Source organism: Euprymna scolopes, chromosome 11, assembly GCF_053919585.1.
Source record: "Euprymna scolopes isolate OS-2025 chromosome 11, ASM5391958v1, whole genome shotgun sequence".
Classification (NCBI taxonomy): domain Eukaryota; kingdom Metazoa; phylum Mollusca; class Cephalopoda; order Sepiida; family Sepiolidae; genus Euprymna; species Euprymna scolopes.
Window position 1 is genome coordinate 65,114,526 of NC_136492.1, and position 23,304 is coordinate 65,137,829.

The 23,304-nt window shown below is 32.0% G+C and overlaps 1 protein-coding gene and 1 pseudogene across 23 annotated transcripts in view; both read left to right on the top strand.

The window, feature by feature from the left end:
* The window catches only part of LOC145287890 (dedicator of cytokinesis protein 9-like), a 718,435-nt gene that overhangs the window by 417,003 nt on the left and 278,128 nt on the right, over positions 1–23,304 (top strand). For 16 of the 23 annotated variants that reach the window (XM_080135819.1, XM_080135816.1, XM_080135818.1 and 13 more), the window contains 2 exons: positions 4,888–4,902; positions 21,849–22,027. In XM_080135819.1, the coding sequence (XP_079991945.1) occupies positions 4,888–4,902; positions 21,849–22,027 (194 nt within the window). The remainder of the gene's footprint in view (positions 1–4,887; positions 4,903–21,848; positions 22,028–23,304) is intronic. The other 7 variants (XM_080135822.1, XM_080135815.1, XM_080135817.1 and 4 more) reach the window with 1 other exon arrangement.
* On the top strand, positions 14,738–14,870 carry LOC145288479 (U2 spliceosomal RNA; annotated as a pseudogene).

Below are 23,304 nucleotides of genomic sequence, written 5' to 3' on the forward strand. Positions count from 1 at the left end.
TCAGAAGCTAGACATTGCAATTTTGTTTGAGAGGACACAGTTTATGCAAACTTTCTTTTTACAGAGTTGCATGCAATGTTTATTGGCCTCACTCACACATCATGTCTGCGTATGTGCACTGGATGTGTATGTAGATATGAACACTTTCTTTTATGTTTTCAGAACGTTCTTTGTCTTTTTATTTTGTTTTTCTCTCTCTCACTGGAATACAAGTTTAATTTTACGTTTTTGCACTGCCTGCAAAATCTGTTCACATCAAGATTGTGTAACAAAGAGCTAAAAATATCTGTCTGGCTCTCCCAAATCCCAGCCACAGATGTCTTCAAATCATCAATGTTGAATTCCCCAACCTTTTCTTCAGCTTCTATAACCATCTTCAGCTTTGCAATATGAGAGCAAGCTGATAGCAATCACAAATGTCAATCCTCATACATAAATATATATATATATATATATGTGTGTGTGTGTGTGTGTCTGTGTACGTGTGTCTGTGACCTTTACCATAAATAAAGATTAGTTAACAATGAAATACCATCGTTTTTGCAGTAGAAAAATCTAGGGAACGAGGTTTGGACTATAGGGAGGGTGAAGGATTGTCTTGATGTTCGTCTTGGTTGAATAGTTCGTGACAAGGATGGCGTTGTGGACTGGTACACTGTCCTGTTGGAAATGCTACTGACCCGATTTGAAGAGTGCTGGCCTATTCCGATGGAATCTCTTCCTGAACTCCCTTAAAACCTCAACATAGTATTCTTTGTTGACTATCTGTCCGGTGGGAACCCAGTGCATATAGCTCATGCCTGTTCTATCAAAAGAAAAGTATAAGTTTTTGGGTGAATTTGCTTTGGCCTACTTGGGTCTGGGAGAGCCAGCAAGCTTTCACTGGGAACTATGTCTCTTGGTCACTGAGTCATAGCAATTTTATTCCTCGTGGAAGGAGGAATAATCATGTGAGCAAATGTTTCTATTTCCTTACTAATTTAGTGAATGGGTGAAATTCTTGGAGAAGTATAAAAATGGGGGTGGGGCCTTTGTCCTGTCTTGACCTTATTAGTCAATGGTCATTTGACTCCATAGCCTTAACAATATGTGTGTGTAATATAATATACTGTACTATATATATATATATATATATATATATATAATGTTTATTTTTGAAATATTGTTAATTTCAATGTATACCATTTTCGTTTAATGGGTTGAAACATAAAAACTGAATCACCGTTAATTTTGAGTGAAGCTCAATGCATCTATTTTATAGATGCAGAGCATATATAGTAAAAACTTTGTTGAAATTCAAAGACTTACATTTTTTTCATTTTTGTAACTTTTGTTTATTTCATCTTGAATTTCTTCATTACATCATAAATCATAATCATATCATAAAATTGCCATCCCATTAATGAAACGGCTGTAATGAAGAAATCCAAGATGAATTAGATGAAAGTTACAAAAAATAAAAATGTAAGTCTTTGAATTTCAACAAAGTTTTGTACTATATATATATATATATATGAAGTTGAAATTTGTAAGCTTTTTTAAGCATCTTGAGTTAAAATAAGAAAAATTGAATAAATAAATGTTTTAGAAACATTAAGATGCAAAAGTATTTTTTATATATTTTATTTAATTAAAAAAGAAAATATTTTTGCATTTAAACATGTTTCTAAATCACTTTGAATACATATTGAGTGGGTACTAGTAAAATATATTGAAGACTCTTAGAAACATGTTTAAGTGGTCTAAGAAGTTCTAAAAGCAAAGCTGATTTATAAAAAGTAGAAAAACTACTAGTGCTCATTTGCAAAATACAAGAGTCTTGTGTGTGCATATATATAATTATTTCCACAGCCAGACAACGTTGCAGCCACAAGAGCCATGACATTGTCTGGCTGTGGAAATATATATTCTCTCACATTCTAAAGATTACACATATATATATGGCGCCAGGATACATTTGAAAGAAGTCAATAAAGTGCTCTATCACAAATGTGAAAACTAAAATACCAATTTATTTAAAATTATATATTATAAAGATGTACCATGTTTTCATTACAAAAGATTTGCCTATTAAAGGCTTTTAAAAATGTCTATTTTAAAAAGCCTTTAATAGGCAAACCTACTGTAATGAAAACATGGTACATCTCTGATATCTGTAACGTATACTTTTAAATAAATAATTTGTGTGTTTATAATATACATATGTTGCTGGGCCAGCCGTCTGGGGACAATCGACTCAACAACTAAAAAGGTAGACATGGGCAAAAGTAAACGGCAAAAGGGCAAAGAAGAATGACAGACACAGGTTGTTTGGTTAAAGACGAGGGTTCGTCATTTATTTATAAAGGAAGCATGAAATAGGGTTTGAGATCGTATGATCTGAATGCTGGCTGTCTAGAAGGTCGCGTGTCACAGAAGGCTAAGGACTGAAGGTCTGGAACAGGTACTCTAGACGTAACGTGGTTTAAGGTTGCTTGCTGAGTCTGGAACAATCGGCTGGACGTCAAGGCGATCTAGAACGGTCGGTGGATACTGAGAACGTGGGGTCAGTGTCTAGGAATGGACGAAAGATCTACACTGAGAACATAAGGTCAGTGTTAAGGAATGAACAAAAGATTGGCACTGAGAACGTGGAGTCAGTGTTAAGGTACGGACGGACGGTCGGTAGGGAGCCAGGCGAGGTTGCACTCCGGAAGAGCAAGGTGCAGGCGAGGTTGCAGACCAGAGGAGCAAGGTGCAGGCGAAGTTGCAGGCCAGAGGAGCAAGGTGTGGGCGAGGTTGCCAGAAAGCTCCAGGAGGTGCTAGAAACTGCTGGAGACTGGAAGTTGCAGGAGTGAGCAGAAGCCTCTGGAGTGAAGTGAAGTTCACTGCTGGTGGGTCTCAGGAGGCAAGGAGTAGTGAATCACATTACTGGTAGAAAAACTTATTAGCCCTGATAAGAGCCGTTTAAACTGCTGCTGTTGCTGGGAATCCCGCAGCTGGTGGATTCGGTCGACGTGACTGGTAGCGTCAGTTGCACTTCGGGAGCCTCCTCCTGCTTCCAGGCTGGGCTGAGGCAGGCTGTATTCATTTAGGCAGAGTGATGTTCGAGATATCGCTTCCACAAGACAAATAAACGACTCTAATTAATTCCAGAGCAAAATTTTTGCAATCAAAAGTAGCTTGGGAGTTTGTTGATTCTATTTGAATTAATTTTGTCTAAAAATAAAAAGTCCGTTGTTTGAATTATTGACATTAACTTAATACATTTGAATTCCCACGTTTGTAAAGGGGTTGAGGACGGAAAGAAAGGGAAAGCGAACGTGTTCACTGAAACTTGATGTTGTTCATCCGTTTAGGAGGCGTTAGCTTTTGCGTCCTTTGTCTAAGGAAAGGAGGATGAAGAAAGAAAAACAAAAAAAGAAATGGAGACGGTGATTTTGAAACCGTGACATGTATATAAATTTAAATTTTTTTTTTTATATATCCTTATACTATATTTCAGATTGTTTTAAATAAGTTTAATGAATTTATTTCGGACGTCAAGGCATTTAGCATTTATACTGGTTGATTGCATTCCACTGACCGAAGAAAAGAATCAGTTCACAATCATAATTTTTGTTTATTTCTTTTCTTTTACTTTGGCATATGCTTATATTTTCTTTATCTTACACACGTTTCACAACCCATAGCAAAAAAAATATTGTCTTCAGTCTTTTACTGCTCATCATAAATAATAAAAAAAAAAAAGAAAGAAAAATAAAAACTGGATATTAGTTTGAATAAAGCGTTTTCTTTGATTTTCTTTTTAAATGAGTTTGTGGAATTGTTTTATTTTTTATATTTGATGAAATTATATGTGCACTTGCTTATTTCTTTTCTTTTTCTTCCATGGATAAAAAATTGCTTAAAAATCTCTTGCTTCTGATTTCAACATTGATGTCTATATCAAAATTTCAGCCATTTGGACCATCTCAGCCTAATCTTTTTTATGCATCAATTTTATTTATATGTGTTTAACTATAAAAATACTATTTCAAACTTAAACGTAATCGAACAACAGGCCGTGCTTTCTGTATTAGATGGTTGCACAAATCTAAAATAAGATACATTCATTAAATCAATTCATCTGAAGATGAACATACGCTTACAAAAACATTGCTACAAAGAAATAATATCAGCCAATATCTAATAGACTACAAAGAAGGAGAGGGGGAGTAACATCTGCACAAACTGATAAAGAAGTTATGAAAATTATTTTAAATAAAATTCCTCAATATGTGATCGAATGGCTGATCTTAACAATGTTCATCAAGAATTTACCAACATTTTTTTATTTATTTGCTTTTTTCAAGTTTAAGCTGGACATATGAACATGTAGACAACTACCCTTTCTATAATAGATAAAATTCCTAAACAAAATATATATTCATGATGGCTGATCTTAACAATGTTCATCAAGAATTTACCAACTTTGTGGGTATTTATTTATTTATTTATTGATTTTTTTTGTATTTTTCAACTTTTAACTTGACATACAAACACATACACACGGATAACTGCCCTTTATATAATAAAATTCCTCATAAAGGATCATATATTCAAAATGGATGATTTTAATTGAAAAGTTGATCAACCATACATCTTGCAACAAGAAAGATTAGGTAATAAAGAAACTAGCAATACTAAACATTTTAGATCAATGGATTCATCTAAAAACCTTTTCTGTTTTTGATTTAATATGAAATTTTATAAATAAAAATGATTTTTTTTTTCTCTCGTGTTTAATATTGTTTTGTGAAAACATTAATTCATCTTTTTTTTTTTTTCCTTTTGGTGAATGTTTTGTTGTTTCTGCCTAAAATGTTCTCTTTCTCGTTTTTTTTTTTTTTATCTTCAACTCGCCAGATGTACAGTTAGAAGGTAATTTCCAATCTGTCGTGTCCCTTTCCCCCCATTCATACGGCATTCAGTGTTGTGACCAGGCGCTGCTTGTTCATGTGTGGCCTGAGATGATGACTCCCTTCCCCCGCTCCCCTTTGGCCGCTTTAATCAGTGCTATAGCATCATGATTTTTTTTTGTTTTTTGTTTATTTTTGTTTTTTTCTACTGACCAGTTGCAACTGACATTCATTTTTTTTTCTTCATTCCTTCATCCTTGAAATCATTTCTTTTATTCATTCCTTTACTTTTTCTCACACTTTTATTCCTTCATATTTCTTTGTGAATTTCCGGTCTTGTATTTTCAAGCCTTTCAATTTGTGTTTATATTTAAAAAAAAAAATTTAAAGAAAAAATCAGATTTAAAATAATGTAGTAAATAACATTTGCATTAATGATTGGTAACTGTTTCCTATTTTGTGTTATGTATATATTTTAGCAAACTTAAAAGAGTGATCTCTGATAACTGAACGAATTTTTTTTAGTGTATGTAAATTGTTACTCAGTTTATGCAAATTATGTATGAACAAGAAACTTCAAATTTGAAAATTCAAAGACACAAAACATTAGACAGCAAAAAAAATCGCTACAAACTATAGACATTGAATAAACTATGTTAGAATAGCTACCAAATATAAAAATAACATTATAAAAACTATGCTTAAAACAAATGTGAATTTAAAGAGTCACTGGAGCTGAGATCAACCGAGCCTGACTAATCTACATGTAAATTTAAATGCTGAAAATCTTGGAAGTAGGTTGAACTTTTGTGAGGTTAAGGAGATGGAATAAAGACAAGTGTTTTATATAGGCAATAAAAACAATTAGCTTTAAGTTAAAACAAAACGTTTTAAATAGATAATAAGAACCAATGAGTTTGAGTAATAGTCTTATATAGAAAAAACAGTTGCTTATGAAAAGGATGGTAGAACTGAAAGTTTTGCAGTTAGCCTAACCAGTTCCTTCAATAAAAAGAAACACAAACGTTTCTGCTTAGATTACTTGCCATAAGTATATATTTTTTGTATACTGTGTGTGTATACATATATATTACACACACACACACCCACACACACATATATATATATATATATATATATAATTATTTACTATAATAATCATTATATAATTAAAAAATAATTATTATATATATATATATATATATATATATATATATATATATATGATTACTTAATTTAATCACAAATTAATATACGAAAGTATAAATTTATGCGTAAACTTTAAGTATTTTCTTCAACGTTGCTCAATACATAGGTAGAGCTAGGTAGTAAGTTATGAAATATGTATGGCAATTAAGCTACACAGAATATTCCGCGTTTCATCCATGCTAGGATTCATCAGGCATAAGCAGAATATTCTGTGTTATGTAATTGCCATATATATTTTATAACTTACTACTATATATATATATATATATATATATATATATATATATATATATATATTACACAACAACCTCAAAGTCCTTTCCAGTTTTCATACTGGTTTCCTCATCTGCATTGCTTTTATCACAATCTTGTCAGCTGGTTTGTTAAAAAAAAAATAATTTAAAAACTATACATGTTTGAAATTTCATGATGCTTCTTCAATTCAGCACAAGCCACTCGAAAGAAAGCCAAAGAACAAAATGGCCGAAATGTTCTGATAAAAACAACTAAGATAAAGAAATCAGTCCCAAAATTTAAATAATAATGAATATTTCTCATTCCCAAATATAAATATAAAAATTAACCATAAGAAGTTAATTTTAATATTAATTAAAACTGAGCCAAATTAAGAAAGCAGACTTTGTACATAAATGATTCACTATCCTTTGAAAAAGAACTTTAAAATAATAGTTTGCATAAGACTTTACTGCAGTTCCATGGAAGTGTTTTAGGTGCTATTAAATTAGATTGTCTAAAGATACTGGCTTTCTGACCTAAAATTTATCTAACATTAACGTTATTGCTCTTTTCCTTCTCCCTTTTCAAAACTAAAAAAACAATTTTCCTATACAAAAAGCAAACTATGAACAGATATTTAAGGAATTAAAGAACTTGAAGCATAAAAACTTTTCTAAAATGAATGGATTTGGCATTAAATAATCTGAAAAGGATTAGTATACCATAGAACAAAACAACCAAACCAAACCAAACACATGAATAAATATTTGAAGATATAAAGAACTTGAAGCAAAGAAACTTTTTTCAATGGTATTGGATTTTGCATAAAATAACCTGAAAAGCATTGAAATGCTGTAAAACAAAGCAACGAAATTTTAAGTGTTTTAATATATTCTGAAATGGTGTTATACATTTAAATAAAAGTTTTAAACCGACAAATAAAAAAAATATGTTCAAAATAAACGAATAATCAAACATCATTTGATGAATTAAAATTTTTATTCAAATCTATAACAGCATTTACTTTTTGTTCGAATCAACGTTTTGCTCATTCTGAGTTTCATTTGGATGAAATAATAAAACATGTTATTATTTGAAGCTGATTATTTCGTCATGAAATATTAACGATAACAAAAAATAAACAAGACTTCAATCCTTAAAAAAATAGTTTTCATTTTAACTTTTTTTTTTTTTTTCATATATTTATTTGTATATAGTTTCACTTAGAAAAGTCAGTTTAGTCCCCACCCTCCTTCTAGGCAGAAAAGCAGGGCAGATTACATTGCAAGTTAATTTCCCTCTGCAGATTATTACCCAGAGAGCGAATTAATTCACAACATAATCCTCTCTGTCTCTCTGCATGGGTTATGCAAACATATTCGTGGAAAGCTAAGGATTTGGACAACATACATCAGAGAGGAGTTAGCTGAGCTCTCTAGTTCGCAGCTGGTTGATCTTTGATGGTGAAATCACAATTAGTTAACCACTTCGTGCAATCTTGTTCTGGATCACTATGCATGACTTGTGATATGTGATGCAGACCAGGGAAGAAGTCTGTGCCACAGTATAATATTTCAATGAAGTACACAATGATTTGTATTCAGTCAAAAATGATAAGAGTATTGAATACTTAAACTTACTTGGAAATTTTTTTTTTTTAATATTTGGATATATAGCAAAAGGAAAAAACAAAATTATATTCATTAATATTTTTTTATTTCAAGACTTTCTCAGGATGAGTCATTTGAAAAAAAATAATAAAATGCAAATATTGCAAATCAGTGATCCTGAGAAAGTCTTGAAATAATGACAAAACGTTGGTGAATATATGTTTGCTTTTTTCATTTTTTTTTATAATTATATATATATATATATTGTACAGGCTTAAAGATTATGTACCTTTTTTTTTTTTTGCTTGACTCTATTCTATGACTTTGAATTTTTTCCTATACTGTGTTTTTCTTTGTGTGTATGTTATTGTTGTTTTATAATTTTATTATCTTTAATTGATGGTTGGCATATATTGAATGGATCCCATCCGATGTAGCTAGAGACTTCAAGAGGATTCTTACAAAACTAATTAATCAATAGAATTATTTGGATTACTCTTCTCATCTTGTTACAAATGGCCAATGTTTTACTCAATGTAAACCGTTAAGTTTCTTGAGATGCATCTTTTCAAACTTAGGAACCTTTGGGTTAAACTCTGAGAAGCTGCACAAAAAATCTTAAACCCTTTATTTAATCAAAAGGGATAGATTGTTCCTATTTTATCAGCCATGGCTGAGTAGACGTGTTAATTTTTATTATTACCTAGAGTATGGCGAGCACCTTTAATCTCCAGAAGACTGCCCGAAGAAGATTCAATCTATTGCAGGTCATAACAAAAATTGATATTTTACCCAATTATGGCTGATGGAATGGGAACTATCTACCCCAAGAAATTAAATAAAGAGTCCAGTTTAAAATTCCATCCCGATCCCTGAGTTGACTTGAAGATTCTTATGTTCAGCAAAATGCATTTGAAGAAGGTTGGAAGTTGCATCTGCTGAAATGTAAATGTAACTACTAAGATGAAAATAGTAGTCCAGATAATACATATCAATCCTCATCTAAAAAAATTCAGAAATGATGTATAATCAATGAATAAACAAATAAGTTCCAACAAAAAAATTTATATGGAATCTTTTGAGATTAAAAAAAAAAATAAATTCATCAATAAACATGTCTGTTGACATTTTTAAAGTGTTTTAAGTCCCTAATTCATTTCTTTTATTTTGTTTCTTTGCTTAAAACCAGTTACAAAAATTCTCCAAATTAAGTTTTAATCGTTAGTATATTCCAATAATAGCATAAACAAAAATGTCGGTATTTAGAAAGTACAAAATATGTCAAAAGTACAGAAACATAAAAATAAATTTTAATTTTCAAGTAAATATTTTGAAACCCATTTTCATAATGAAAAAATATAAAATATTATAACCGTGATTGTTTGCACTTAAAAAAAAAATGCATGATTTAACATAACTCTTTAGAATCATTTTCTAACCTGATGAACAAAGTTTGTTATGTTAGTTGTATTAATAGTAGTATTAATTAGAAAAATTATTTTATGCACTTTTATTTTTTATTTTTTGAACTTCAGCACATAAAAAAATTGTTTTTGGTCAATTTGTTTTTTGTTCCTGGTTGTTATCTCCCTTGTTTACAATAGCTACTCTTTCTCTTTTCGAAAGCATTGCCCTTTTGATGCATGTCTTTAGTTTTAGTCGTTTCTCTCTGAAAACTCTGAAATAAGACAGCAAATTGAGTGAGATTTGTTTTACATTTAGCGTGTTATAAAATCCATTTGTATATTTTTCCTTCAAATAATAACTTCCCCCCCCCCGCGTTCAAGGTGTTTTTGAATAAAAATTTTGTGTCCTTTAAAAAAAATTTTTTTTTCTAAAATTGTAATCCTCGCATTTTTTTTGTTTTTGTTTTTCCATTGGCGTTAATAGTGTGAAACCACACTGTATTTATGTAATAGTTCTCAATAAAAACTAAAACTATATTTTCAGTATAATTTTTTATTTATATATTTTTACTGCAAATATGCACACATTTTGGGATATAGCCTTATTTAGGCTTAACCCCTTGAGGTCAGATTATTATTGATGATAGTTTTTCAATGTAAATAAAAAAAAAAAAAATGGGGCTTCCAAGATTCGGAGCAGACTGCTTTGTAAGCAGTTAAGGACTCTTACCCCTGTGCTATCAGTGATTTTACTAAGTGCATTATTGGCTACCTAGATTACTCAATTTTTTATGAAGTGTCATGCATACATGCTAAATGAAAGGCCAGTGATCTCCCTTACTAAAGAGCTTAATCCAAAAGGGGTGGAGAGCAAATGTATTTGTGTGTGTGTGTGTGTGATTGTATTGCTATCTTAGATATAAATCCACTGAAACTCCAATATTTACACATAAGTGCTCGGTGACAAGCAGTGTTATTATAGTATGTTTATTTATACAGACATTTTTGGCTACATATGTGCATATGTTTCTGCTACTATTTCTTTAGACAAACAGAATCATTGAACCAGATCTTTTAACAATGAAAACAAATTATAAATAATCCTTTTATACAAGATTCAACTTGATGCTGCTGCTGCTTTTCTAAAGGAATGGCAAAAGAAACATGTATGCACATATGTAGCCAATAATGTTAGTATGAATCAATAAACAAACTATAAATATGTGGGTTTTAAATGAAAGTAATACACTGCTGATCAAAAATTTAAGACCACTTAAATATCTTTTAAAACCTCCATTTTTTTAAGGATAGATTTTAAACTCTTCCAACTTAAGGTTACCAATACTACAATCTAAAAGGTTATGGAAACAAAAAGCTATATTCCAAAGATTTATTTTTAAAATTTACATTTTTATTAAATTAGGCTTTTTACACATGATCAAAATTGTAAGATCAGAGACAAAAATTGTATTAAATTGTACAAAAAGTGTATGAAAAGTATATGAAAACATTCAACAATCAAACTTAATAATGAGTTCTACCTCCACTGCTTTTGATGACTTCAAAAATTCTTTAAGGCATGCTAGAAATAAGGGTTTCCATTAAGGTATGGGGGGATCCTGCTTCAGTTTTTTGAAGATGGCTTCACGAAGTTCATTTTTTGTTGAATATTGTTTGTTATTTCGATAAACCTCTCTTGTCATCCATCCCCAAACATTTTCAATTGGATTCAAGTCCAGTGAGCATGCAGGATGTCTCAAGAGATGGACTCCATTTTCTTGTAGGAAGCTCAAGGTCCATCTTGCAGTGTGGATTGCAACATTATCCTGTTGGAATAACCATCCATCCTTACACAAACGATAACCCTCCATCATCAAAGATGCTTTGGGTAGCATGCTAACATAACCAGCTGCTGTCTGACGACCCTGCACCACCAGGAGCTCCATCGTCCTTCTGTAAAAAAAAAGGCACCCCATACCATTACGGACCCTCCATCACTATGGTGCGTGGAAAAAATTTCAAGGGGCATGTTTTTGTCATGCCAATATTGCTGGAAGCCATCAGGATCATCTAAATTGAATTTTTTCTCATCAGAAAACAGGACTTTCTTCCACTTCTTAACATCCCAGGTTTGGTATTCACGACCAAATTTTAAATGGTCCACTTTGTGACATGGAAGCAATCAAGGAATTTGTTTACGCTTTTTATTTACCATGCCTTTTTGTTGTAAGTGTCGTCCGATGGTTATTGACCTGCAATCAGTATCTGTAACCACCTTTATTTGACTAGAAGAAAGTCCTCTGTCATTCATAACAACCTGTCTGATTCTCCTACTCAATGTAGGAGAAATTGTTTTTTTGGCGGGGGGGGGGGGGGTTACCAAAGGATTTGCTTTTCCATAATTCTCAGTGTTCTTTAGAAAGTTGCAAGTAACAGTTTTATTGTGATTTACCTTAGCTGCTATCGCTTGCTTTGACAAACTTTGCTTATGGAATTCTAGAATTCGAGAGCACTCAACTTCAGTTAGTTTTCTTGCTTTAGGCATGGTAACACCTTTACACAGTGATTTCTAATCTCTAACTGAACTAAAAACATTAGAATTGCCATAAATCTAACGATTTATACTCTTGGTTTTATAATTTTGATCATGTGTAAAAAGCCTAATTTAATGAAAATGCAAATTTTTAAATAAAATTTTTGGAATGTACCTTTTTGTTTCCATAACCTTTTAGATTGTAATATTAGTAACCTTAAGTCGGAAGAGTTTAAAATCTATCCTTAAAAAAAAGGTTTCTTTTGAAAGATTTTTAAGTGATCTTAAATTTTTGATCAGCAGTGTACAATACATACTCTCAATCCATTATTTTTCATATCTTTTAATCATTTTTTTGTCTATCATCCATTTGTCATTATTTTATATCTTTGTCCTTGCTGTCATTTGACCTTTGGCTCTTTTTACTAACAACCACTAGTCTTGCTGAGTATGTGCGTTGCTTATGGTTTTACGGTTTGCTGGGGTAGACGTAGAACCATTTTTGTCTTAATTATTTTTTTGTTCTTCCCTCCCTAAACTGCTGCAGTGGAGTGACACTCTTTTCATCCTGGTGTGTGGCAATATTTTTTTATAAATATCTTAAACCATTTTTTGACAATCAAATTTCATATCATTTTTCAGATGTTTGCTTTCAGTGTTCATTTTTACTGATTAACTTTTTACTTTGAATGCAAAAAAATCATTTTTTTCTCCATCTCTTATTTACTTTTTTGCTGTCTTGAATGCTAAAATTTTGAATGTTATTTTTAACAGGAACACCTTTATCCTTTCTTTACGTGTGTGTGTTTGTGCTAACAAAGTCACATTTTTTTTCTATTTTATTTTTTGCTCAATATATGAATTTTTTTTTATTTTTTAATTAATAATTTTTAATGGCTTCAGTTTGTAAATATCTAATATTTTTTTAATGATATTTTATTCAAGCTGCATTAAAAACTACCTTAAAAATATAAACCTTGTGAGTAAGGAAGTCAGTAAAAATATAGCAGATCGTTCAAAAAGTCCTGAACCTCATCTAGAACAATTTAAAAAAAAATCAAGGCAGCTTTTCACTATTTTTCACTTGGTGTCAGGTAGGCAGTGCAGACACTTTGTTTTCTCCACTTTTCGATTTCTTGCACACTCCTCATATTTTTGTATGAACTTTGTCTATGCATTAAATTAAGAATTATAATCATATATATAATTATGAATTACCTTCATATTATTAGGATTATTTGAACTACTGTTTTCATCTTGAGTGTTATTTGCTCAACATTTCAGACAATGTCACCTCCAACCTGGAAATGTAACTTACAGCTGAATTTTACCAAACACTTTATCCACTATGAGGCTTGTTAACCGTCTGGTCCAAAATCAACAGAGATTAGACCATTCCTGTAATGACCTGGTTCCTGTTGATTCTAGGAGGTTCATCCTCCTGGGGTTTGCTTTCTCTCTTTGAGTAAGAGTTAATTTCTGATCACTTGAGATGCTCTGCCGGGAATGCCGACAGCACTGCACAGACATCTTTTGCAAAGTCAAAGGGCTCCTCCACTGGAACACTGACTTTCAATCCCACTTTCCGATTCTATTGCCACTGTTCTTGTGGTGGGAGAGAACTAAATACCCACTATGCCAGAACTGGTGGCATAGTGGATAAAGTATTTGATAAAATTTAGTTGTTACACTCCTCTGGAGGTTGAAGGTTGAATCCTCCGTGCAGCTGACACTCAAAAATACAATTGTGAACTATTTAGGGCTTCTACCCAATTAAGACTGACAGAACAAGAACATACTACCCCTGTGCATTAAGTAAAGGGCCACATTAGAAATTCTGATGATTTCAGAGTTAAACAGAAAGATTCCCAAACTTGACAAGATACACTTGAAGAAGGTTGGAGTTTACATTGACCAAAACATTGTAAATAACACTAAGGATGAGAATAGTAGTCAGGATAATCCAAATTATCAATCCTCATCTAAAAAATTCAGAAACGTGAATTAGTTTTTCTTGTGTTTCGAGAATAAAAATGTATAAGTTTGACTCTGATTTCTGGAACATTTTCCATAACTCTATATGGATTCAAACAAGATTTATAATGTATTGTTTGTTATTAAGTTATCTTAGATATAATTTATGGTTTGTTAATTCCATGTGTTAATAGAATTAGTTTCCAGATGAACAAAGAGATCCTCAAAAATATCGACAATAAACTGGATTGATGAAATATAAGAAAAAAAGAATCTGATTTTTTAAATTCTTTTCGCATTCATAAAAGTTCTCAATACATTTTTAGAATTTTTGAAATGAAGAATTATATTTACTATATTTACAATCCGAGAGAAAATTTATATATATATATTTTTTTTTTTACAATAATGTTAAAAGTATATAAACTTTACCTTTAAATTCTTGTTAAACAATTTTTCTCGGATGAACTTTTTTTAGAAGAAATGTTTCATTCTGAATTTTTAAAAATTTTTATTTATATATTTTTTCAATTAAAGTGAAACCCTTTAATTGAAATGACCACAAGAAAAATATAGCTTTGTAAGCCTTTACTATTGGAACTATAAAATTCTTGAGGGAACTATGTGTGTGCATCAATATGTGACTATTTTTGGAAAATTAATCTGTTTCTGTTTGCTATTTTAAAAATATTATCCTTGCATATTCCTCTGACTGTATTTTAATGTCATTGTGGTGTAAGTCTTCCTTCCTCCTTCTCATAAAACAAATCAACAATACCAAAAATAAAGAAAACAAATTTTAATCATGTACATATTCATGATGGAAAAAAATATTGTATAACAAAAAATCATTTAAATTGATCAAATAGTTATAATAAATAAAAGAATTAACCTTCTTGGCCTTTTGGTCAAGATCTAAGTGTAGTATCTGTTCTTCAGATGCTGTACTTCCATTTCTTGTTCTCTTTCGGTGGAGGAGAAATCCTTCACGACTGAGACAATTTTTATTTTTGTACCTTTTCTCCACGTTAAAAAACGACCCTGGTGTCTAACTCTGTCCCGTGGGGAGGCATAGTAAATAGGTATAATAAAGAAAAGAAAAGAAAATTTTATGTTTAAATGATGATCTTCAATGTCTTGGTACCATTTTTGCCAAACAAGGGAGATTATTCCAAATAATTCCAATTTTTACAAGATTTTAGAAAGGCATTAAAATGTGAAGAAAGAGGACATTGGAAAAACTCAAATTCACAGAAAAATGATTTTCTTTATAAAAATAAAACTGTTTGATCAATTTGTATGATTTTTTGAAGTACAATATTTTCCTTCCGTCATGGGTACATACATCATACAGATTTTTCTCTATTATTTTTTTTGGGGGGGGGGCACTAGTTCCGTCATTTCTTAGATTATACACAAATTCAGTCTTGTTTTTGACTGCTTTTCTAATCTTCATTGTTGCCATTTTCACAACACATTGGCTGTTAAACTTTTCTGCTTTTTTCAGATGCTTTTTTTTTGTACAAGATAATGCAAAAAAAAAAAATAAAGTTGTTACCCATGGAATCCTTAATCCATTCTAACCATATTTTGTACAAATAAACTCCAGTCTATTCTTGATTTGTCCACCAACTTTAAGCCATGAACGTCCAACAGTCTTTACAGGGCACTATGGACAAATTTATCTTTAGTTGACCTTTGGCAACTAAATATTTTCGTTTACTAGCCAAACTCATATGATTTTTGGAATATGACATCTTCATTCAGTGACAAGTATGTTCATCATTAAGATTTTTTTTTTATTTTATTATTTATTTTTTTTATTTTTTTTTAGATAAGTGTAATTCTAAAAATGCACTGAATTTTATGTTGAGACTTGAAATTATAAACATTTGAATTTCTTCAGGATTTTTTTAAGCAGCTTTTGTTAAAAAGGTTATATTGTTCTATTAAACTTTTATTGTTTAAATAATTTGTCTTTGCTCGTTTTATTAAAAAATAAGGATTGAAAAGATATTTTTTCACTTGGTAATGAGTTTTGGAAGATTGCGAGTAAAAAAAAAACACACAATTGCGAAAAAATAAGTGTTTTATTATTTCTAGTTGCCACTTTGGAAAAATCACTTGCAAATGCGACTGTTTCACTCGCAACATAAAACTCTGCTTTGTTATTGTTGTGTGATGAGAAGTACACCTTTTTCCATCTCTAACATGCTCCTCTCTCAGCACTGCTCTGATTTTGTCTGTGATGGTTCTTTTCAATTCAGAAATAGTCTTTTGATCGACATTATCTTAGAGATAATCAAAAAAAAATCTGTGGTGTTAAAGTCCAATAAGTGTGTAACTTATGCAGGATCATATACTCCTACTGATGAGATAATCACAAAAATGAGCCCCAAGCAGCAAAGTCCCACCCTTACAGAGTAGAGATCCTTAGATGTAAGAAAGCCTTCTACTCTAATAGTTTCTTCCCCGGAACTGCTAGACTTTGGAATTCCCTTCCAGTTTCCTGCTTCCCCCAACTGTACTGACATGCATAAGTTCAAGTGTAATGTGAACAGACATCTTGTTGCTCAACATCCTACATAGTATCCCTGAAACTCATGTCCCTGATAGTAGCCCCCTACATCAAAGTGGTACTGTGTCTTGTTTGGGGTGAAAATTTAATAAAAACAATTAAAAAAAAGAAACTTGAACAGCAATAAAGCAAAAACTGTTGGACAGTCATAATTTGAACTTGATGGACAACTGAGGCATATGTGAAGTTTATTTACAGATTGGATTGTAGAAAGAATTGTTAATTTTTTTAATGATCATGTGTGGTATTTGTTGGGAACTGTATCTTAAAAAATATCACGTTTTTATTGATTTCTTATCAGACATATATTTAAATGAATTATTAATAATGATTATAATCTTTTTAAAAAAAAACAAAACATAATTTAATGCAGATAATGGAAAAAATGCTAAATTTTATTTTTCAGGTTTACATTACTAGCGGTCACTGAAACGAGTTTATATTGTTATATTCTAGCTAATTAGAATTTTATAAAATACTGAAAACAGGACATTCAGATCTTAAATCTGACGCTCTCCCAACAAAGCTGTTTAAGCTGGCTATATCTTTTGTAATGCTAAGCATTTATATTTTTACTGGCTTCAGACATATCTCCTGCTGTTAGATGGTGTCCATTTAAAAAAAATATTCTGAGGCCAGATTAATTTTTTTTAATTGAATCAAAATGCATGACTTCAAGGATATGCACCAATGTTGCTACCACTCCCGTCCGAACAAGAAAAAAAGAAGAAAAATTAAACTCAAATCAAGCATTAATTTTGTAGGAAGGAGCTATTAATTACAAAGATTCTAAAAACACTCGTTTAAGTTAATACATGAAATATTATCTTATATTTTGAAATTGCTTCTAACTTTGCCTTTATATTAGGGTATATAAATGTTCACACACACACACACACATATATATATATTTATATATATATATATACACACACTAGAAAGCCACCCAGCATTGCACGATCCTAAAATATGCTTGAATGATATTTTAATTTATGCATATTTCGTATTTATTATTATAGAGCTAATCCTCTATTGATTATTATATTGTACCCAATATATAATAATGATTGCAAAATTAGATTAAAAAAAAAATGACTTCGATGCCATCAGCTAGAATTGAAATCAAAACATAGACCTATCCAGCCTTATTCGTTACGGCCTGAGCCACATCCATGCCCATATGAAAAATAAGAAACACTGTTGTTGAACCTATAAATGTATGTTTATGCATACATAAAAGAGCACTTTAATTCGATTAATGCCTGCCAAGTTCCAATTTTCGATTTTCACCCCCTTAGTATGTACTTTTGCCAGCTAAAGACCAAATAGAATTTAATCGAAGTCAAAATCTTCCATATCTCAAGTTTCACGTCTGTAGAGCAAAAACTGAAAGAGGATTTTGGTAGAAACAGTTCTTCAGCCAGACAATGTCACTTTACATATATATATATATATATATATATATATATATATATATATATATATTGTTATTTGCTTGAACAGTGCTCAATATTTAAGTTAAGCTAGGTAGTAAACTATGAGAATATATATGGCAATCAAGCTACATAAAATTACTGCATTTCATCTTTATTAGAATTTTTCAAGCTTGATGAATCCTTACAAGGATGCAACATGGAAAATTCTGTGTAAGTTGCCATATTCATAGCTTATATATATATTACAGTAAAAACACTTTTCAAATAAAAAATATTTTGAAGTTATAAATTTATAAGATATTTTGTCTAGTACATGTATATAGTTTTAAGTTAGTTGCATGTCTGCATATAAAAGCAATTTCAAAATTTGATAGAGACGTTGAATCTCTATGGTTCCAGATGAGCATTGTCTGAAGATAGCGGTTTCACTCCTACCCAAAGCCGGCTAGAGGCTTGCTTGGCCAAAACGTGGTGAGATGACAACAACTATGGATGGCAGTGATTGCTGAGAATTTTTAGATTTGAAGTTCCTATCTGTCACATTTACCACCTGACGAAGGCCAGAGGGTAGTTGGCTGAAACGTCATGAAAGAACAACTAATAAAGATGGGGATAATAGTCCGCAATAAATAAATTAGTATAAATAGAAATAATGTTTATATTTTCATCGACTGTTGAGAATGCTAAAATATTTTTAGAAACTGATTTCTTCCTCATTTTGTTTAAATACTTTTTAAAAAGTATTTAAAACATATACTTTGATGTGACGATTTTTATGTTTAATATCAATCCCCTAATAAATTTTTAGAATTAAAATTTTCCTTTTAAATTTACACGACAAAAGTCCCATATTTTCTACTGATAATTGGGATTGTTGTTCAAATCTGATTAACAGCGAGGATTATCAATCCTGATTCTAAAGGCTGTAATTTTTTTTGTACATTTGAAAAATAACTACATCTTTTATCTGCATTTTATATCTGAATTGGCTTAATGTGAATAAATTTTGGATTAAAAAAATCTGTAGATTATGATATTAGTTTCTTAAATAATTGTCCTCTATATTATCAGCAGAAGTTTCCCTCTGCTTAATCAAACTTGCTTATATTCCAGCTTGAATGTAGTTTAGGACTGTGGCATTTGAAAATGTGCATTGGTTTATTTTAGTGCTTCAATCACCTACATAACTTTTTGTATATTTATAAAAAAATCTTGGATAACAGATATTTTTTCTTAATAAATTTTTGTTTTTTAATAGAAATTATGAAGATTCTTTCATAAAAGATTTTAAAAAATTCTTTTGTCTTAAATCTTTTTTTTTTTTTTTTTAATATAAAAATTATTTTTATGTTTTTATCATATTTTCTTATCATATTTTCTTATTATTTATTTTCTGAGTTTTTATCATATTTTCTTATTATTTATTTTCTGAGTTTTTATCATATTTTCTTATTTACCAATTATGAAATGATGAAAAGCTGGATGCGGATTGAACCCGAGTCTTGATATTCTAAAAAGTTCTCACTAATTTCTTTGTCATGTGCCTGTCTTTAAATGGGTACAGATTAAATTACGGGGGGGGGGGTCAAATTTTGTTTACAGATGGGAAAGAAATTGTTTTTCAGGAAAAGAAAGTCCTGGGTTTAGCTACTTTGACTTTGAAATTATGTACTAATTCCTTAATTAGGCATTTTTTTTTTTTTTTTTTTGATACTCGTTTGTTTTTAGTTTGATCATGTCTTTGAAAAGAGAAACCGTAGTTCGAATGGCATTTCATATTCAATCTTATATGCTTAAAAAGGAAAGGAACAAAAACACTTTCTGTCTTTGAATAATTTATTAATTTATATTAAAAAAACAAAAATTTAACGCCTTCAAATGAAAGTTACACTTTTAAAAAATAAATTATTTTAAATCAGCCTCCACATGAGGGCAATTTCTTTTTCATCAAGATTTAGACATTGTGGGATGACATCATAATGGAGATGGCATAGCTTATTATAGACGCTAAAACATCCAAGCAGTTTCTCTAGGCTTGTTCCTAGAAGTGGTTATCCGTTCAATGTCTTGTATGAAACGTGAAGTATTGGAACCGAAAACACTGTTTTGACTGAGATAAGCTAGAAAAGGAAGAATACTTCCTACCTCAATGAGCTAGATTTTTCAAATCATGAAACAGCCAGTATCGATTAATATCTAATAAAATTTTCACTGCATCCAACTATCCACAGTAAATATATTGTGCTCTTAGAAACGTAACTAAGCTCTGCATTTATTCCTTTATATATATATATATATATATATATATATATATATATATATTTGGGTTACATATGTGTATATATGTTTCAGCTACAACCTTATACAAAGTCTAGCTTCCTCAGTTCACCAACAGAAAATTATGGAAAAAGAAGAAAAAAAATTAATTTTTTTTTTTTTTTTTTTTTTTTTTTTTACACAGTGATCACCACTTATCAAGGCCCGGAAGCCACTCAGGGATAAGGGTTATTGCAAGTACATTACGTTAGTGTGGAGACTTATATATCTTAAAAAGAGGTTTATTTCTGCTAACCTGGATAGTATAGGGAGATGTGCAGGAAAGGAGACTTTGATGGTATGCCCATGTTGAAAGAATGGCTCCAAGTTCTTGAGTAAGTAAATGTTGATCAGTTAAGGTAGCAGATCCAATTCCTAGGTGAAGGTCAAGGAAAACATGGGAGGATGTGATATTAAAGTGACTTGAGAAAAAGATAAAGACCTGGCCATAGACATGTTAGTTTGGAAGTCAGTTTTTTTTTTATTTTTATTTTTTTTTTTTTAAAACCATCCAACACGTTAGCATGTAAAACAGATATTAAACTGAATATGATAATGCTAGTACGGTGTAAACCATCCTAGGATTGATTTATACTATGGATATTTATTTGCTCTATTTGTTTATGTTGTGTGAAACCGATGACAACTGATTAATCTGAATAAAATGTTGAAATTAAAAGTCGATCAAAATTGTGAGAACTCATAAATGCACTAATTTTTTGCATGCAATAACCACTCGCTGGAAAGTTAAGAATGTAAAGATTGTTTTTTTTTTGTTTTTTTTAAGAAATGGATTAGAAAATATTCATTTTCTTCCAGCAATTCTTATCCACTTCAATTTTTAAATGTTTGCTATTTACCTTTTCAAAAGTTATGTGAACAATTATAATTAAATTTATCAAAGCGACAGTGGGAAAAGCTGAATCTGTTTTTTATCCATAGATTAAATCTCACAAATATATTGGTGAACATTTATCAAATGTTTACCAATTTTTGATTCAAAACAAAAGTTTTTCTTCAAAGTAAGCAATATATAGTTATTGGGTTAAACGAAACACTATAAATGTCTAATCATCTGTACTATATTTCTCCTAGTCTGTCTTTTAAAGAGGGAACTACTGAACCGATCTGGCTGAACTTTTGTATGAACCTATATGATAAAATGCAGAGAATTAAGTATCATGATATCCGTTTGATGCACAGTTAGAGATTAAGAGTAGTCACCAAAATACCATATTTACTCTCACATTTTATCAGAAGCCATTGGGCTGAAATTTTGTGTAACTCTTTGTTACGGTGCAGTGAACTAAGTATTATTGTATCCGTTTGATGCATAATTTGTGATGAATAGGGATTAAGAGATGAGAATTAATGCAAAAATAAGCACAAATTTAAACATATTCGACCATCAAGTTAGTATAAAACACTAATTCCAAGTCAACTGGGTATAATATTTGCCTGATTTTAATGGGCTAAAAAGTGTAATTTGTTTCTGTTATTTTATTTATTTACTTAATATTCCTGATTATCCCTCGTTTTGAACTGATTGCTCCGTTATTTTTGTTGTACAAAATGTCAATAAGAAAACAACTTTTTTTCCATTTAAAAGATAAGCTTGCGTCTTTTTCATTAAATGATTGTTTAATGATTGTTTACTTTGCTTTGGTAGATTTGAAACATGACTACACGTTGTCTGATGAATACCGAAAAAACCATTACATGGCTGGCCTGTTACTTCAGGAACTCAAACTTGCATTATATGACAGCAGAGATGTGCACCGTTGTGCAATTACAGTACTTAGGAATCAGATTGCCAAGCATGCATTTGATGACCGCTATAGTGCTAAGGTAAAATCAAGTTCAAACTCAATTTTTCACAGTTGATGTGTTCATGAAAATATATTGTTGAAACAATATGCCAAAGCTTGTTTTTGATTTAGATGTTTAAAGATTATCATCCTTCATGTTGTTTGATCTGAGCATGAAATGTAGTCATCCATTTGTTACCATGATTCCAAGGTCCGCTCTGACTCGGTGGTTATAACTTTGTTCCTCCCTTTTTTTCTTCTTGATCTTCCCTCTCTCTTTTTGTCTTTTCTACCTCTGCTTCTCAATCCCTTTTTCTCCACTCCGTTTTCTGCTCTCTCTCTCTTCCACACCGTTCCCTATTCTCCCTCCTCCACACCGTTCCTCGCTCTCCCTCCTCCACACCGTTCCTCGCTCTCCCTCCTCCACACCGTTCCTCGCTCTCCCTCCTCCACACCGTTCCTCGCTCTCCCTCCTCCACACCGTTCCTCGCTCTCCCTCCTCCACACCGTTCCTCGCTCTCCCTCCTCCACACCGTTCCTCGCTCTCCCTCCTCCACACCGTTCCTCGCTCTCCCTCCTCCACACTGTTCCCCGCTGTCCCTCCTCCACTCCGTTCCCCGCTGTCCGTTCTACACTCCGTTCCCCGCTGTCCGTTCTACACTCCATTCCCCGCTGTCCGTTCTACACTCCGTTCCCCGCTGTCCCTCCACCACTCCGTTCCCCGCTGTCCCTCCACCACTCCGTTCCCCGCTGTCCCTCCACCACTCCGTTCCCCGCTGTCCCTCCACCACTCCGTTCCCCGCTGTCCCTCCACCACTCCGTTCCCCGCTGTCCCTCCACCACTCCGTTCCCCGCTGTCCCTCCACCACTCCGTTCCCCGCTGTCCCTCCACCACTCCGTTCCCCGCTGTCCCTCCACCACTCCGTTCCTTACTCTCCCTTCTCCACTCCGTTTCAGACTCTCCCTTCTCCACTCCGTTTCCCGCTCTCCGTTCTCCGCTCTCCCTCCTCCCCTCCGTTCCCCGCTGTCCCTCCTCCCCTCCGTTCCCCGCTCTCCCTCCTCCCCTCCGTTCCCCGCTCTCCCTCCTCCCCTCCGTTCCCCGCTCTCCCTCCTCCCCTCCGTTCCTCGCTCTCCCTCTTCCACTCCGTTCCTCGCTCTCCCTCCTCATTCCTCCACCCGCTCTTCTTCCTCCTCCCCCTTTCTTTCTCTCCTACTCCTCTCTTGCTTTTTTTTTTTTTATAGTTTAGTAATCGCAAGACTTATGCCAAATCAATATTGACCAAAAAACTTAAACAAGAGGAAACTTTGATAAGATAT